This window comes from Triticum dicoccoides, chromosome 3B (genome assembly GCF_002162155.2).
Source record: "Triticum dicoccoides isolate Atlit2015 ecotype Zavitan chromosome 3B, WEW_v2.0, whole genome shotgun sequence".
NCBI lineage: Eukaryota > Viridiplantae > Streptophyta > Magnoliopsida > Poales > Poaceae > Triticum > Triticum dicoccoides.
In genome coordinates, this window is record NC_041385.1 from 619,049,852 (window position 1) to 619,068,320 (window position 18,469).

The 18,469-nt window shown below is 46.1% G+C and overlaps 2 protein-coding genes and 1 long non-coding RNA gene across 3 annotated transcripts; 1 reads left to right on the forward strand and 2 right to left on the reverse strand.

Annotated features, from left to right (window-relative positions):
- Positions 1-1,570: 1,570 nt before the first annotated feature.
- Positions 1,571-6,703, forward strand: LOC119281671 (SAM50-like protein SPAC17C9.06). Its single transcript, XM_037562139.1, has 4 exons — positions 1,571-2,086; positions 2,917-3,396; positions 5,691-6,206; positions 6,294-6,703. The coding sequence occupies exons 1-4, from the start codon at positions 1,580-1,582 to the stop codon at positions 6,372-6,374; spliced, it is 1,584 nt and encodes a 527-aa protein (XP_037418036.1). The 5' UTR covers positions 1,571-1,579; the 3' UTR covers positions 6,375-6,703.
- A 278-nt stretch (positions 6,704-6,981) lies between these two features.
- Positions 6,982-8,277, reverse strand: LOC119281672. Its single transcript, XR_005138505.1, has 2 exons — positions 7,637-8,277; positions 6,982-7,284 (listed from the first exon to the last, which is right to left on the reverse strand). It is a non-coding gene; the product is annotated as an uncharacterized LOC119281672 (long non-coding RNA).
- Positions 8,278-13,785: 5,508 nt separating this feature from the next.
- LOC119281673 (probable metal-nicotianamine transporter YSL18) lies at positions 13,786-16,539 on the reverse strand. The gene is made up of 6 exons (XM_037562140.1): positions 16,206-16,539; positions 15,932-16,098; positions 15,718-15,815; positions 15,452-15,586; positions 15,159-15,348; positions 13,786-15,076 (listed from the first exon to the last, which is right to left on the reverse strand). Exons 1-6 carry the CDS (start codon positions 16,537-16,539, stop codon positions 13,955-13,957), a joined length of 2,046 nt encoding a protein of 681 aa, XP_037418037.1. The 3' UTR covers positions 13,786-13,954.
- Between the last annotated feature and the right edge of the window lie 1,930 nt (positions 16,540-18,469).

Sequence of the window (18,469 nt, forward strand, 5' to 3'; positions counted from 1 at the left end):
CAACATACGCATCTCCGTCACACCTAATTGTTGAACATGTCACAACATTCAGCGCCATACAACATTGCGGGTCAAACAACCGTCCTGTAGAACTTGCCTTTTAGCTTTTGTGACACTCTCTTGTCACAGAGAATGCTAGAAGCTTGGCTCCACATCATCCATCCGTCTTTGATTCAATGGTTCACATCTTCATCAATACCCCCATTCTCCTGCAGCATTGACCCCAAATATCGAAAGGTGTCCTTCTGAGGTACCACCTGCCCATCGAGGCTAACCTCCTCCTCCTCCTCACACCTAGTAGTACTGAAACCGCACATCATGTACTCGGTTTTAGTCCTACTAAGCCTAAACCCTTTCGATTCCAAAGTTTGTCTCCATAACTCTAACTTCCTATTTACCCCCTCCCAACTATCGTCAACTAGCACCACATCATCCGCAAAGAGCATACACCATGGGATATCTCCTTGTATATCCCTTGTGACCTCATCCATCACCAAGGCAAAAAGATAAGGGCTCATAGCTGACCCCTAGTGCAGTCCTATCTTAATCGGGAAGTCATCAGTGTCGACATCACTTGTTCGAACACTTGTCACAACATTATCGTACATGTCCTTCATGAGGGTAATGTACTTTGCTGGGACTTTGTGTTTCTCCAAGGCCCACCACATGACATTCTGCGGTATCTTATCATAGGCCTTCTCCAAGTCAATGAACACCATATGCAAGTCCTTCTTTTGCTCCATGTATCTCTTCATAAGTTATCGTACCAAGAAAATGGCTTTCATGATCGACCTCCCAGGCATGAAACCAAACTGATTTTTGGTCATGCTTGTCATTCTTCTTAAGCGGTGCTCAATGACTCTCTCCCATAGGTTCATTGTATGGCTCATCAGCTTAATTACACGGTAATTAGTATAATTCTGAACACCCCCCTTGTTCTTAAAGATTGGTACTAATATACTCCGTCTCCATTCTTCGGGCATCTTGTTTGCCCAAAAAATGAGGTTGAAAAGTTTGGTTAGTCATACTATCGCTATGTCCCCGAGGCCTTTCCACACCTCAATGGGGATACAATCAGGGTCCATCACCTTGCCCCCTTTCATCTTTTTTAAAGTCTCCTTGACCTCAGACTCCGGGATACGCCGCACAAAACGCATGTTGGTCTCATCAAAGGAGTCGTTCAGTTCAATGGTAGAACTCTCATTCTCTCCATTAAACAGCTTGTCGAAGTACTCCCGCCATATATGCTTAATCTCCTCGTCCTTCACCAAGAGCTGGTCTGCTCCGTCCTTGATGCATTTGACCTGACCAATATCCCTCGTCTGAATGAGACACGCATTACCATGAAAAAAGTTTAGAACCATACTTTTTTTTCTCTCGTGAGCTTGAGGACCATTGCTAACACGATCGAGTTTTTTTTTTTTTTGAGGGAAGCTAACTTTGTTCGCCAGTTTAAGGCCGAGTAAGTATCAATAGAGGCCCACGAATAGATTGACCAAGCCCAGTAGACACATAGGCTTCTAAACCCTCGCCACACCTTGCGAGATTCCATTTCCACTTTTCGCCCGAAACCCCAGCCATGGCGATCGCCGCGGATTCCACCGCCGAGCAAGCCCCGAACCCTGCTCCCCACGAGCCTTCGGACGAGCCCCGCAAGGCTCCCGACCAACCTGACCGTGGCGAGGACAATGGGGCCGACCTCGACGAGGAGGAGGACGTTGCAGAGGAGCTGGACGGGCCGGCGGCGTACAAGGAGAAGGTGAAGGCCGTCTTCCGTCGCCTGCACGCCGAGCCCGTCGGCATCCGCGTCCACGACGTCATCATCAGGGGTAATTTCAAGACCCGCGGCTCCCTCATCGAGGCGGAGGTCGCCGACCTGCTCCGCTCTGCCGGCACCGTGCAGGGCCTGGTGCGCGCCTCCAGCCATGCCAACGCGCTGCTGCGCCGCCTCGACGTGTTCGACTCCGTCTCCATCACCCTCGACGCCGGCCCGCCCGAGTTCCCCGGTACTGCGAACGTCACCATCCAAGTCGTGGAGGCGGCCAGACCCTACAATCGTGGCATCTTCTTCTTCCCCAAGAAAGAGGTGAAGATCTCTGTAAATTTGCAACGCAAGTGCCTTCAGTTTGTTATTTCTTCCGTTAGTGATGTGTTGATCAGATGAAGTGGTGCTGAATTAGTTTGGATTCGTTACTGCTACTATGTGTGCAGTTTAATTATTGCATTGCATTGCTGGCATGTTCTTAACCAAGGATGCTCAAAGTGGCCACTTTTTAGCTACATTACCCGACTGTTGGTAGGATTAGAGGTAACACTATTCAGTAGTCATGTGCTGTTATTCATTGTATGAAAAGGAAAATTTTAATGCTTGGAGTCTTACTTTGGTTGCTTTGGTGCGTTCGTTTATCACCTAAGTTAGCATACGCCCTCTTGAATGAATACATCTATTTATCGTAATAATTATGTAGGATTTGTATAGATTATCAGACACAACCATTTGGTGGTGTGGCGATACTCAATTCTTCATCATCACTATTTGAGAACACTCAATTGGTTACCATTTTATTATCTTGGGTGAAGCATACAACTGTGAACCATCTCTTATCCAAGAAAACCACTTAACGATTGTCGATAAGGAAACATATATTTTGACGGTTGACCTACAGCATAGTAAACACACCGTATTATGTGACGCCATTCTAGTCAGAAAACAGAACCATGCAAACATCTTATTATTTGGGTAAAATAGGTAAATTGGTTTGTTATGTGACGTCATTCTAATGTCTAGTATACGCTTAGTGTTAACAACATAAGAGCAGAAGATTGCATTGGAGGTCTTGAGTAATACATGCCTTCTTTTTTAACTGCATTCAGTATCTGAAATGTTTCCGGGAATGATGCTTATATTATATTCAGGTAATATCATGGCCAGTTGAAGGATGGTTCATGTTGAAGAACCTATTTGGTTATGGGGACATGTGGGATGTTTCAGGGGAATATGGTTGGGATCAGTCATCAAAGATAGACATTGGAGTGTACCTGCCAAGATTGAAATCAATACCAACACCTTTGACGGCTCGGGCATCAATCCTTTCCGAAGATTGGCTGAAGTTTTCATCATACAAGGAGCGTCTTCTTGGCCTTAAGTTTGGTTTGCTTTCAACCTGGCACCATAACTTGTCTTATGATCTGGCATGGCGTACCTTAACTGATCCCTCTCAAATGGCATCAGAATCCATAAGGAGGCAGTTAGGACATAATCTGCTTTCTGCACTGAGTTATGCATATAAAATAGATAAAAGAGATTCGGAATTCCGGCCAACAAAAGGATATGCATTTGTCTCAACTTCTCAAGTTGGTGGTCTATGGAAAAATGGACTAAGATTCTTCCGCCAGGTTCTTATGCAACCAACTTCTCGTGGTTAATCTTTGATGCAAAATTTATGCCTACTTTACCCTCATTGCATTTTTGCTTTCTAATATGTCAAACATTGAAGGGGAGCCTTGGCGCAGCGGTAAAGCTGTTGCCTTGTGACCATGAGGTGACGGGTTCGAGCCCTGGAAACAGCCTCCTGCAGAAATGCAGGAAAAGGCTGCCTACAAAAGACCCAAAGTGGTCGGACCCTTCCCCGGACCCTGCGCAAGCGGGAGCAATGTGCACCGGGTTGCCCTTTTTAATATGTCTAACATTCTCTACCTACTGTTTATCTGCTTTGTATTAGCTGCACTCTTAAGTAACCTGTGAAGTAAATCAAGTAAAAAGAAGCCTAGGTGTTAATTGTGTGTTTTGCCACTGCCTAACGATTATATCACCTAAGCGCACACTTAAGCGTTTTTTTCACTAAGTAACGCGGCAAATCCAGGAATGTGCTTTATACTTTGTACCAGCATTACCATTTCATTAGAATATACTGTTAGATCGAATAATCCAAGAGTGATGGAGACCCTTACCACAATGAATAAGTAATTCCCTGTGAAACCATAGGAAGATGGATGTACAAAAGAGTGACTGTGGAAGACCCCAGTATTTAATGCAAGTAACATCTGTTCTCTTTGTTTTTAATAAATTCTGTTTGTCAGTGGAAATGTAGAATATACTGCAATTGATCATGGTTTCATGACTGGCTTCAAATAACCTTACCAGTGTTAGTATGCAGCAATTAGAAGTATTTGAGGTTTCTGGTATCTACTCACGGCTGGATAAATCAGTGTTCAGTTCATCTTTTTGATTTATCATGGATAACTTGTGTTGAGTAATGCATTAGAAATCAATGGATATATAGGTTATGAAAATTATGTATTAGAATTTTAGGTACCTAAATTATTGCCATTTTTTTCGTCACCAATACGTGTGTTTGGAGATATTTGGTCTGACTACGTGACCCAGTTCACGTGGCAAGTTTTGTTTTCGATTTGTGAAGATAATTAATTACTATCCTTGTTAGGATATAGAAGAATTATTGCTCATTTGTTGGTAGTGCTCACTGTTTATTGATGAGTTCTGTTTATCATGCACAATGTGATTTGAGATTTTCTTGGTAGGAGCTCCTTTTGTTCTTTTCACATGAGTGGTGAACATCCAAAACTTGCATCACTCTGTTCTGCTTACCATACGGATTGCCCACTTACCCTTTTGTCCATGAGATTATTTATAATAATTGGTGAGTATTGTCATGAAAGCTGTATATAATTAAGAGCTACACCTGGGGTGTAGGTTCTTCGATTCTTTATATCTCTGTTAAGAGTTCACTGTTGGTGTCTCTGCTGTGGATGTTAGTACAGTTCATCAAAGAAGCACCAGTTTCATTATGACTGGCTCGCCAGAAAGAAGGCCAGGTGCTTGTATTGCAGGCGATGGTCACATGTTTCTCAAGGACTTGGACCGGAAAGGAGGAGACCTAATAGGATTAGGAAAGGGTTCAGTTTAATAAGGAAAGATATAATGAGTCTAATTTTATTGTCCTATTAGGGCTTACGAGAGGTCAAGGGCCTGATCATCCACTATATAAAGGTGGCCTGTATTTATCTACGTTTGAGACAGGCAATAACCGACAATCTATTTGCTCAAAGTTATTCTAGTTTCAAGCTATGTTTACCCAGTCACCTGTAGCCATGGTGGCTATCTTCAGCACAGTAGTTATCCATTGCGAATCAAGGTCCACAACAGTCTTGGTCATTTCTCTCATTCTGTTTTGTTGGTTTCGGGTCGTGGCCCTTCGGTTGGTGCGCCATAACTATTTTTCATCATAAAGGCGAATATCACCTTATTCGAAGTTCCAGAGAAAGTTGGCGGCCTTATGGCCAACCTTAATCAAAGCCATATGAATTGTACGGTTGTGATAGGTGTGGAAGTAGTGGAACCAATCCTTGTAATGCAATGGTACAGCACATTTGAATATGGGTAGCAAAGAGCGCTTGTGCTCCAACTCAGACCAATCAACTTGACACCTGCATATCACCTCCTTGACTCGTGCTATCCACTATGACTCTATGAGGACCATGCCTGTTGGCACAATACCCTTGCCTCAAGGCTTTGTTATAGATAGTATCTTCTAAATAGGATGAGGCAGAAGGAAGCATCCAAAAAGGATGGAAACCTAAAAGTTTGTAATTTTGTCAAATGAGTTTCCAGATAGAAGTATGCCTTGTGAATATTTTCTCACCAAACATCACTGTTTTCTTTGCTGCAGGAGTTTGATGTTCGCGGCGCTGTTCCATTCGGTTTTTGCAATGCTGCCCTTAATGCTGGCATATCAGCAGGGGTGATTCTACCTTTGGGCAGACGATTTATGGAATTGTCTTCACCTGTCCCTGATAGATTTTACCTTGGAGGTCTTTCTTCCCCTGTATGCAGCCTTGGTGTGATATCATCTCTGTTGGGTTTCAAAACAAGAGGAGTTGGCCCATCCGAACCACGGAGATCTGTCCCAGGCGAGTCTGTTACGGTCGACGCTGCTGCCTCTACAGGGAGGGATTACTTGGGAGGCGATCTCGCTGTTTCTGCATTTGCTGATCTCTCCTTTGATTTGCCCCTAGAGCTGTTCAGAGAGAATGGAATACATGGTCATGCATTTCTTTGTGCTGGAAATCTTGCCAAGTTGTCTGAGGGTGAGTTTAAGAATTTCTCATTCCCTGAGTTTCGGCGCACATTCAGAAGCTCTGCTGGTGTTGGCATTGTCTTTCCAACCTCACTTTTCCGGATGGAGGTATGTTTTCAGACCCCAATCTTTCACTATGCAATCCTTAGTGTTTGTTGGTTGACTAATCCATGCTATTGGGCTTCATTGTTCCAGTTAAATTACTGCCATATCTTGAAGAAACATGAACATGATCATGGAAAGAGTGGAATTCAGTTCAGCTTCTCCTTGGAGTAGATGTTAGAAAGTGGAGCAACATTTTTGACCTGTTGAAGAATATTGCGTCCTATTGCACTGAACCATTTATCTTCGTCGCCGAGTCAGCTGTTTGACAAGTACTCCCTCCGTTCCAAATTACTTGTCGTGGTTAATTTAAACTAAAACCACGACGAGTAATTTGAAAGGGAAGGAGCAGTAGGAGACTAGTCGATCCGTCATCCGATATATTTGACTTCTCGTGGTATGACCGAGAACTGGAAGGGTGTTGGATGATGTATTAAATTACTTCTCGTGGTATGACCGAGAACTGGAAGGGTGTTGGGTGATGTATTAAATTTATTCGATTTCACGGTGTTGCCATGTTTTGAAGTTGTCTTATTGGCTCTTTACTTTAAATTGTGATGGTTGATGCTGGATAGAAATATTACATGTTATATTTGTTAGAAATAGGCTATAGTGTCCAAGCGCCGTACGAACACATGTGTCTTTATGGTCGCGTCCCTTTGCCCGTACAGACGCCTGTGGTCCGTACAGACGCCTCTTCCCCATGTCGGTGCCCCCTCGAGGCGCCTCTACAACTTGTATATATATCCAATTGATCAATGGAAAGATGACACTTGATTCATTGACTGAGTTGCATCTCGTTTTCATTTAATACGTTATCAGCACGCTCCCGGCGGAGCGATCCTATCGGCCTCACGGCGCGACACGGAGAACAAGGCCGGAGACGACGCAAAGAGCAGCAACGGCGACGACCACTCCTTCAGCGCTGCTCCCTGGTGGTCGACGCGGCCCTCGTCTTGCATCATGCAGATCGGCGGCGCTCCAGGCCATGCCCCTGGCCGGCCCTCCGGAGCGATGACATCGGGCCTGTCGTTATCCCCACAAGCGGCTCTCGCGTCCGCTCCGCATCGGCATGGATACATCCCTACATAGGAGAACTTCATCGATCAGGAGATCTATATAATTCTGTCTTCCTGTGATCTAATAACTGATTCTCAATTATGCATAAGGAATCGCTTGTGAGCATGTCCAGATCGATTGATCTCTGCGGAAACAGGAACCGGAAGAAATTTTTGGATAGAAGGAGAAGAAAAATAATCGGTGACGGCACAAGATCAACAAGAACAAGTCCGAAGGGCAAATCAATCACCCTGGACAGCATTCTAACTGTGCCCATCACGCAGACACCAAAGAATTGATCTAATTGCTGCATGATTAAGGTGCTTCTTTTCCTATATATAATATTGTATATACATGCTCGCTATCATGATTAGTACCTTGGGCTCTCGCCAGTCGCCTGCCCTCAGCCATGCACCAGCAAGGAGGCCTCGAGCACATGACGAATCAGCGGGCCGGCCGCGACGCAGCGGCTCCACTAGCGCGGCTTCCCGCGGCCCTGTGGCACGACCGCCTAAGGCATCCGCGGCGGCTGCGCGCGGCTCGGCCCCTGCGCGACTGAACTTCCGGCGGCCGACTGAAGCGGCGACCAATGGCCACGAATGCTCACGTCTCGGCGGCGCCCAGCCCGTCTCCACGCGCGCCTGCGGCGGTCGGCACCGACACCTTCAGGCGCCAGCGAGATACTGCTGGCGTGCGGTGCCCTCGTCTTCAAGCACGCACTCCGCTCGCGCTGGCACATGGAGCCCGACCGTGCTCGGGTTCGCGAGCAGCCTCTCCAATGGCGTCACGCCTGGCACCAGCCTCCCCGGCGGCTCCTCCGACGAGGAAGAGCGCAGCGGAAGCTCCTCGCCCGACCGGCCGTGGGGGCCTGTGCTGGTCGTGTGAATTGGGATCCATGCGGCTGGGGCATCGCTTCCTGGCTACTCTCCCTTATCCATTTAGTTAGACCAGGCTGGTCTTGGCTGGGCTGCTCCACGTGGCCTATTTGCATGCGGTTGAGTCACCCAGGCACCGACAGCTCCTTAATTTGCATTAGTTGCTTAATTGCTTGTATTTTCAGCTTTTCAGCAGATTAGTGCTCAAACAACTATTGCTATTTATTAGCATTTGTCATGTTTAGGCCAGATCTGCATTTAAATCATTTTCCGTTGCATTTTAAAATTCCAGAAATACATGGTTGTTAATGCCTGACATGTTCTTTACCGATATAATGACACTGTTTTACGATTGAGATTAAGTTTTCTCGCACAACAATGTTGATTTACGATTGAGAAATATATTTTTTCTCGCAAAACAATCTCATTGCGATTGATTAATTTTCTCTCGTAAAATATTAATTCACCCTGCTGAATTATCTTGCAACTTGATACAAAATCATCTCATTTAATTTGAGTCTACATGTTGAAATTATACATCCACTATTTGCAATTGAGATTTATTTTAATTTCTTGCAAATACAAATCAATTCATCTTGAGCCTTTTTGGCTTAATACGACCAAGAATTGATATGCAAAATTCTTAGTGATTTCTTTAAATTGATGCTTGAGATCACAAGGCAGTGATGTAGATCTACTGCCTACATAGATTATCAATGACTACTTTTAAAGCCTACATTTTGTCATTTCGACATTAAGATTGCCAATGTGCTCTCTCATGCATTTTAATTAAGTTATGACATAAGGCATTCGAAGTGTGAGTATCTTATACTCCGCTAATACGGCTAGATCTACTCCAAAATTTCTTTTGAATATTATCTACAACATGCCATACTTAACAATTTGAGATTCACACTAAGGTTTCAAGCCAACTTCTTGAAATTTCCTTTGATTTTGCTAAGTTCATTACAACACTAACCATGATGGTCTTTAATTTACTGACTGTAAATTAATTATCTCTGGTTTACCCATAGAGGTAACATATGGCTATAGAGTTTGAGGCATTCACCCTCAATGGCCACCACCGCCCTATCTGGGCCATGGACATCTTGATTGCTCTTGTGTCTCGTGGGATAATGTGTGCAATCCTGGATTCACCTCTGGTCAGGATCACAACACTAACAGAAAAATTGTGTCTTATATATCATAAGGCATTAGATTCAGATCTCAGCATCTGGTTATTCTGTATCAGCAATTCCTGGGATACAATGAACCTCAAGGGCAAATGTTTGAATCTTACTTCAACCTTCAATCCGACATCACCAGCTGTGATGGGACCCTATGGGCACGGAGAATGTGATGGTTGATATGCCTCAACCGACATGTTTGGAGACTATGAATAGTCTTTCAATCTCCTGAGTGGTCAATATAATTAATCTCCATTTACGATGTTGTGACAACAACATAAGTATTGTTGTCATCATATATTGTATATCACAATATATTGTATCAGCACTTTAATACAAATACATTTGTATGTATTCTATATATCTGACAGTGATTGTCATATTGAGAATCTTCATGTCTATATATAGATTTCTACGGGAGTCAATCCGATGAAAGCTGATATGTGCCTTGTGAACATATGCACCACAAACTCTATATACTCAGGGAAGTCCAATGTTTCCACTCATTGAGAGAAACAAGATATTTTAAAATCGCTAGACGCGATGAGGTATTTGTTGGCTCAACTTGAGTCATATTTACTATCCCTGTGGGTACTCGAGTAATGTCAGAATGCTTTATTGCTTTCCAGGTTTAACTCGTACCCCACTAAACTATGGAGGTATCCGTCAAAATAGTTTTCATAGCGAAACTTATGATGACAACAAAGAGAAATAACTTCTCTTTACGATATGCAATGAATATGGCAAGCACATTCTCTATGTATCATCTAGATTGCACTACACATACTACAAAGCCCGTACCACATGTTGCATCCAAGATAGTTTTCCAGAATGTCTTGTATATGACAAACTTGGCATACTCGCCTTGGTCATCGAGACACTGGGTTGAAACCGAAAGCAATTCCAATAATTTGTGATTATTATGATGCTAAATCTAACAATATTTGAATTTTGTGTGCACTACATGTGACACAGGGAAGCTAATTTTAAAGCTCAAGCACCTTAAAGTCTATGCTGAACCACTTAGACTCCTTGAATGCATCAAGTTGAGGTAAGTGGTTCTTCCCATTCATTGACTAGACTATTCAGGTGTTCCATGGTTCTAAAAGACACATCTACATGATGGTCTCAAGTGTGGTTTATCCACACGAAACCATTGACTCATTATCCTGACATCGATTTCAAGCAAATCGAATGGATAACATTGCAGAATTCTTCTTGAGTGCCTTCCTGTGGCCCTCGGATTGAAGTTTAACAATTCGTCCTAATGTCTAGACTCAAAATGGTTTGGTAGAATTCTTTATCCAAACAGTTAAGATCATTGCATTATCTTTACATTGGAATTGCAACTTACCAACTTTACGTTGGAGTCATGCAGTTTTACACGCTCATGACCAAACTGCATAATATTATTCCCCTCTATCTTTGATACGTGGAAATCTACCAAGTATTTCCTATCTGCGGTAATTCGGTTACACACCGGTATCATCACCCCGACATACATCATTGGCCCCTCAACATATAGTTGGAATCTATGTGAGGAATAAATATATTACCGTCAATACCTCAAGACCCTCACATGGGGAGTTATTCAAGGCCAGTATGTTGATTCAATGAGGATATTTCCAGGCATTAGGGGGAGAATTCAAGTACCATACAGAATGCCAGGAAATTAGTGGAATGCTCAACGCATTTCTGCCTCAAGTCCACGTACTCAAAGATCTGAACCATGTGTTCAGAAGATTTGCAACACATTGCAAATAACCTGTCAGATTCATTTACTGACTATAAAGGTGTCACACAATCTTACAAGCCTGCAAAAGTATGCATGAAAGAGTGGAGGTACCAACAAAATCCACTCCACTCCCCGTTCAAAGCAACAGGGGGAGATGTATGGCAGAAGTACATCAGGATTCAGCTTCCCGCAAGCAAGGATATCAAGGCCTGTGAATCAGTAAATGCAAGTCAACTTCACGTTGGCAGACACCTGATGGGTAGTATACACCCGGTGGACGAGAAACCTCCACCAACATAGGTCATAGTGCACAATGACTGGGACATCGGAATACCCGACTCAATCGCATTGGGAAATCGCAAGCAGTCACCATGGGTAACGATATTTTCATCAACTATATATTGATATATAGATTCTAAAGAATCATATAACCGGAAGTCTACAATTGTCGACATACATTTCTCAACTAGATTGCAAAAACCTTTCAAATGATTCAGATCCAAAGACCATGGCCATGGCAAAGTGTGAACAACACTCGGATTGAACTCAAGCAAAGGGTATAATCTAGGTAGAAATGATCTTGCTCAATAATGGGAAGGTATTCATAAGCAATACCTACACCAGTTTTCTTCTGGAAACAGAATTGAGAACAACGAGGTGGTGAAGCAAAGAGCAAGTATTGTAGCACAAGGGTTTACGCAGATACCTAACTATTCTCCAGAGGCGGAATCTCATTCCGATAACTTATATCATTGGCAGTACAAATTTATCTATCTCTGCAGTTGATAGATGTAGTGATCACATATCCATGTGGCTCACTAGATTCAGACATATATGATTGATTTTCAGTGAAATCTCAATTCTGAATCGAAATACAAAATGCAACATACATTGTGTAAAAATTAGTAAGTCACCATATGACTTATTGTTGTCGGTTCATTTGGTACAACCGACTTAGTGAGTTCCTTTCCACAAGGATTACTCCTACAATGATGGTTATCCATGTTTGTCTGTCATACACAGTGATTACTCCTGCAATGATGATACATGTAATCATCTAAACGACGGAGTTTAAATGAAGGATTTGGGTAAAACCAAGATACCGCTCATTACTACAACTTGAGCACCTTCACTCATATATTTTGGTACACTATGTTGTCTATATCCAAAATATATTGGAGAGATTCATTGTGAACAAGTCTTATACATCCATAACTCTCATGGTGGTTCATTCTCTAAACGTAGAGAAAGATCTATTTAGACCAAGAGATGATGGAAATGAAATATTGAAACTCAACATTCCTTAATGCCATTGGATCCACCAAACATAATCGGTTGGTACTCAAGAATATCTTTCGATATCTCCAAGGCATCAAATATCTTGTCCTCGTTTTTCAGTTTCACAGAAATCTGAACACCAATATCATTGGATACATCGATCAGATTCCCACTATGTCAGATCGTAGACAAGCTTAGTGTTCCTACTAGGTGTGGTAGCCCTCTCATGAAGAGTCTTCGAAACAGACCTCATGGCTACATCCACCAACCATTATCTCAACGATAATGTTTCTTGTGTTGCCCGGATGCAAACATGTTACATAATAAGCAATATCACTATATTGCATATCTTGCAAGTCAAATCATGTAACTGATTTGTTCACCAAGTCTCTACCAACTTTTACATTCCAGGAATGTGTACATGGAATTGGTATATGACGACTTCGGAATATGCAAGAATCAGGGGGAGTATCTTCCTAAATTGTTCTTGTTCAATGCATCATATTATACTCTTTTTCTCTTCATGAGTTTACTATACAGGTTCTCTTAAAGGTTTTTAATGAGGTAATATCAACATGAGATCATATGTCATACTTTCTGTTTTCCCCACCGGGGGTTTTGGAAAAGTATATACGACATATTATTGTCGTCTGAACTCTATGGGGTTTCTCATGTTGAGTTGAAAGAGGCAACAACCATTATATGTTGCATCATTTTCTCCTTATTTTTTCCACTGGGTTTGAAGGAGTTTTAGCAGCATATCATACACATTAGTCTCCTCATATTTTTCCCACAGGGTTTTTGGAGGAGTAATACAAGATGATCAATTATAAACAATGGACTTTCCGAAGATCGATGATTCTTTATACAAGACGGCGTTGTACAAGGGGGAGTGTTAGAAATAGGCTATAGTGTCCAAGCGCCGTACGAACGCATGTGTCCGTATGGTCGCGTCCCTTTGCCCATACAGACGCCTGTGTCCGTACAGGCACCTCTTCCCCATGTCGTGCCCTCTCGAGGCGCCTCTACAACTTGTATATATATCCAATTGATCAATGGAAAGATGACACTTGATTCATTGACTGAGTTGCATCTCGTTTTCATTTAATAATATTGGCAGGAGTTACACCATGAAGTTGGGAGGCCCTGCTACTTGTATGCATGTTTTTTTTATTCTGACCATTTTGACTGATATGTGTGTGCTCTATAGAATAGTGCGTGTTGGAGGTCTGAAGAAAAGGTCCAGTGTCAGGCCGCGCAAACAGCTGGTGAACTGAGCAGAAATCAGTTGTCACCGGTTTTTTTTGTTGTTCAAAAAGCTATCTGTTTCTTGATTCCCACACCTCAAATGCACATCAAGCCTCCTTGATCTGTTGATTCATCTGATCTACTATGGTCACGATCACTGTTTGCTACTAGTAGTAGTTAACTTTGTATTGTACATTTGCACTACATAGTTGATCATGGTGGAAAACTGTCAACATGCTTGAAAAGTCTGTTCATTCTACACCAAACGACCAATAATTGCAGAAGTTCCAATTTACATGCTATCACTAGATCATGTCGTCGTATCATCATGGCAGAATCTACAGGTCAGGAAGGGTTGGGTGTCGGCAGCCTTCATCGGGACTTCTCAAGTACAGTGGCCAGGTAGGCGTCCAGCTTCTCGTTCTGCTCCCTGGCGACGAACCTGATGCAGATGGGCGGCGTGACGTCGTACCTGGCGAGCAGCGCGTAGGGGATGGAGAAGAGCCCGTCGCCGCAGATGAGGCCGGACGCCAGCACCGGCCCGAACACCTGCGCGCCGTCCCTGTCCGACCTGGTCCACAGGTAGAGCACCAGGCTGCCGACGCACATGTCGATGGCCACCGCCGGCACCAGCAGGAACGACATGGCCATGCCGGTGACGCTCGGGATGAAGTTCCGCGCGCGCCACTTGTAATGCACCGCCGCCTCCCGCATCGCGCACACCGCCAGCGCCAGCACGAAGAAGCCCACGCTCATGCTCAGGCAGTGCCTGGGCAGGTCCAGGTCGCCAACACCGACCACGGCGATGGCCCGGTAGATCTTGGCCAGCGGCACCTGGTAGATCTTGTTCCCGGCCTCCTCGTAGAAGTGGTGGAACACGGTGAAGACGGCAGGGTTGACGACGCAGCCGATGCCGGTCCCGATGACCTGGCTCACGAACAGCGCGCGCGGCGACGTGAGCGTCAGGTACCCGGTCTTGAAGTCCGACATGAAGTCGGAGGCGGTGGAGACGATGGACGAGACGACGCCGCAGATGACGAGGCTCCCCACCACCCCGCCGTTGCCGTACCCGATCCACGACGCGAACAGCAGGATCACCAGCTTGCTGTACTGCGCCGCGAAGTTGGTCTCGGCCACCCCCGTGCCGTAGGCGTTGCAGAAGGCCAGCAGCGGCGCGAACACGTACGCCGTCGCCACGTGGTAGTGCCGCACCTGGCCGTAGAGGTGCGGGATGGCGACAGTGGACAGCAGCGCCAGGGCGGCGTAGCCGCCCATGGCGAGGGTGCCCGGGACGTGCTCCCGGAGGAACACCTGCGTCCGGCGCCGGTCGTCGAAGCTGAGCACGTTGCGCGGCACCGCGTTGGCGTCGGAGAAGGACCGCAGCGCCTCCGCCGCCTCCAGCTGGTGGTGCCGCATCGTCTGCAGGGTCCTCACCATGATCACCACCAGCTGGAAGATGCCGTCGCCCAGGATCATGCCTATGGCGCCAAACACCTGAAATTACATCACCAGTCCAATAGAGCGTGCGTGCATGTGCTCCACGTCGAAATCTGTTGGTCGATCAGAAACTACGCACCTTGTACCCGTTGATGCCACGCAAACTGCCTTCCTGGAGATCCGCGGCGTACCAGCTCCCCTCTTTGGTTTCGATGTAGGGCCACATGAATCCCCAGGAGATGATGGCCCCGACCAGCATCGAGATGTTTATCAGGTAAGGGCTGATCATCCCGACGCCGACGTATGTTCCGTTCAAATTGAGGTAGAAGCTGCATGCAAGTATCACACAACACAAGTAGCTCTCACTGATCATCTCTAGCAAGTAGTTCTCGGTTGGAGCGCGACATGTAGAAGAATGGATGGATAAGTTACCCGCGATTGAAGGCGTCGAGCCCAAACGAAGGGAAGAAGGTCATGCCACAGTGCGGTCCGCCGGAGTAAAACCATTGGAAGATAGACATGAAAAAGCTTCCCAGGCACGAGTGGATCATCAGAGACACTTGCTTCCTGTGTTAAGAAACAGAGGCACTCCAATCGATTACCCAACCCAGCATTATCTTATCTTGTTGCTTGCTACCGGAGTTGAGCATGAGCAGTAGCTAGGTTTCATGTGACTTAGTAGCTCCGTACGTGCTTACTTTGCTTGCATGGCTCCGTAAGGGGTATGGAAGCTGTTGATGAGATGAGCCGTAGCTGAGCCGCTCGGAAACGTCAGCCGGTGGCGGATGATCATCGTCTACACGTTAACCGGCCGGCACAGTATGAATGCGTCAGAGAGCTAGTAAGTTAAGGCGCAACGTACCGACGTACGGTTCAAGTTTCATCTCATTGGGGGCGCACGTAGGTAGGTACCTTCCTCATGGGGATAATGGCGAGAATTCCGACGAAGCTGATGAGAAAGTAGAAGGCCATAATCCGGGGAAGCGTCGGCTCGCTGACGTTTCTGCCGTTGACCTCGCCGGTGTTGATCTTCTCCGCCGTCCTATGGTCCATGGCGAGCAGGTACGACCCGAACCCTCCTAATAATTAACAAGGGCGCAAACATACGCGAAATCAAGGGACTGGCCGGCCGAGCAGAGATTCATGGACGACGACCGATCGACGTGGCAGGCGAGGCGAGGCGTACCGCTGTAGGTCATGCTGGCGCAGGCGACGACGCAGGTCTGGACAACGACGTTCTCGTGGCGGGTGAAGGGTTCGTAGAACACGCCGAGCTTGTCGAGCAGGCGCGTCCACGCCTTGAGGAGGAAGAACCCCAGAAGGCCGGCGGTGATGTTGAGCGTGGGGACGATCCCCGACGTGAACACCAGGTTCATCATGACGCCGCTGAAGGCCGCGCCCAGAACCAGGCTCGCCACCACGGCGCGCGGCGTCACCTGCTCCGTCCATGGCGGGATGGTCTGGTCCTCGAACGCGCGCTCCGTCGACGGCCCCTCCCGCGGGTCGCCGATCGGCTCCATCGATTATCGTCCCACGGCCTAAGATTGCCGGCCTCTGAGGAGGGTGTCGATCGCGCGGGTTGTGCATGCATGCATGCAGTTGACTATTTGGGAATGGAGGAGGGACGAACGAACACGAGGGATGCATCGTTTGGCTTCTGCGATTACTATTATTGACGCGCTAATGAGAGTGGCCTGTCCAAGCAGGGACAGAACCTTCTTCATACTCCCGGAACAACATTACAGAGGGGATCAATATAAAGAGTGGTTTATCTGTCATACACGGGAGATCCTGTGCATGGATCCATCGTTCGTGATTGCTCTGAGATCCGTACCATACTTTTTAGGTTGTCAAAATTTACCTAGTTCTAAAATGTTTCGTTCGGTTTTGTTTGTTTCAACGTGTTTCATCATGTTCCGTTGTGCACAAATAAAAAATAATGCACTTGTTTTGAATCGGGTTTGCTGATACACTGTTATACACAATGAAGCATTAAGATGTAATTTGAAACTTGAAGAAAAAACCAACGTAACTCTTTGAAACAGACAAATTCTGGGGATACTTGGATGCATTCCTTGGATAGTACGTGAGCAAGGCCTCCTCCTCCTCCTCCTTCAAAAAAGAAAGTTAGGATTTGTGCCTCTCGCCGGCGCCGGCGCAGGTCCGTCTCGTCTCCGATGGCCCTAGGACCATGGAGGCGCGGTGGATCCTGGCAAGGACCGGCGGGAGGGCTACGTTTTTAGTTGTTTTTTTCAATCTTGTTAGGGTTTGTGTCCTATTCAGGAAGGCGAGACGGCGGCGGCGGCTCCCTGAAGATGGAATAAAGGTCTCCCCGCCTAGCTCCCGTTTCGGCGGTGCGTCGAGCATCGTTGGTGGGCGTGTGGAGGTGTGTCTCCGGCAGATCTATCTTTGGTGGATTTGCTCGGATCTCGTCGTTGTTCGTCTATGTTCGTGTGCCTTCGATTTGGATCCTTCGTGTCTACGTTATTTTTCATCGGCGAAGGTTGTTGTTCTGGGGTGCTGGTCCTATGGGGTCTTAACACGACGACTTCCCGACTGTCTACTACAACAAGTTGTGCCCGGCTCCGGCGATGGAGGGGCGATGACGGCGGCGCGCCTTCGGCTCGCTTCGGTGCTTGTAGTCGTCGCTAGGTGGTCTATGATTCTGAATGTAATTTTTATTTCTGATATTCGTTGTATTGCCATGATTGAAGATGAATAGATTGGAAGTTTTCCAAAAAAAAAAGAAACAGACAAATTCTAAAAACAGCAAAAACGTGACTTGAATCTCAAAGCATGCAGCGATGGTGGATCCATGCACAATAGAATAGTTATTCTTCATATATATGTAAAAGAAATATGCATTTTTGTTTTAATGAACAAATATAAACATGGCACTATCTGAATCGATCAGATTGCCGGGTGTCCTGCTCTTTGTTGAGTGTCCGCATTCAACAAAGGCCTCCTAAGAGCATCTCCACTCGTTCGGCCCCCCAGTGTATAGGCTGGCGCTCTTTCAGGCGCTCGAGCGGCGGTTTTTAGGCCCTGAGGCAATCTAGGTCCCAGCCACACCCCCAGGTGCCGCCCCCTAGGCGTCGCAAATTCAAACTTGATCCATTCCCGCTTCCAAAAAACGCCACAAGTCCGGGGATCAGCGCCACAGTTCGACGATCATCGTCTTGCCACAGTCTGGCGATCAAATAAAAAGTTCGGTGTACAAAAAGAAAGGATGCGTAGGCAATGCATCAAACGGCGGTGTCGGCCTCCGACGTAGGAGGAGTCGGCGTGCACGGGTTGAGCGGCGTCGGCACGGCTTCTTTGCTGGGCGGCGTCGGCGCGGCTTCTGTCCTGTTGGGCATCGCGAAGGCATCATAACTCGGCCTTGGCGGCGGCGTTGGCGGCGGCGTGGGAGTTGGCGGCGCCGTCGACGGTATCTGGTTCAGGATGAGG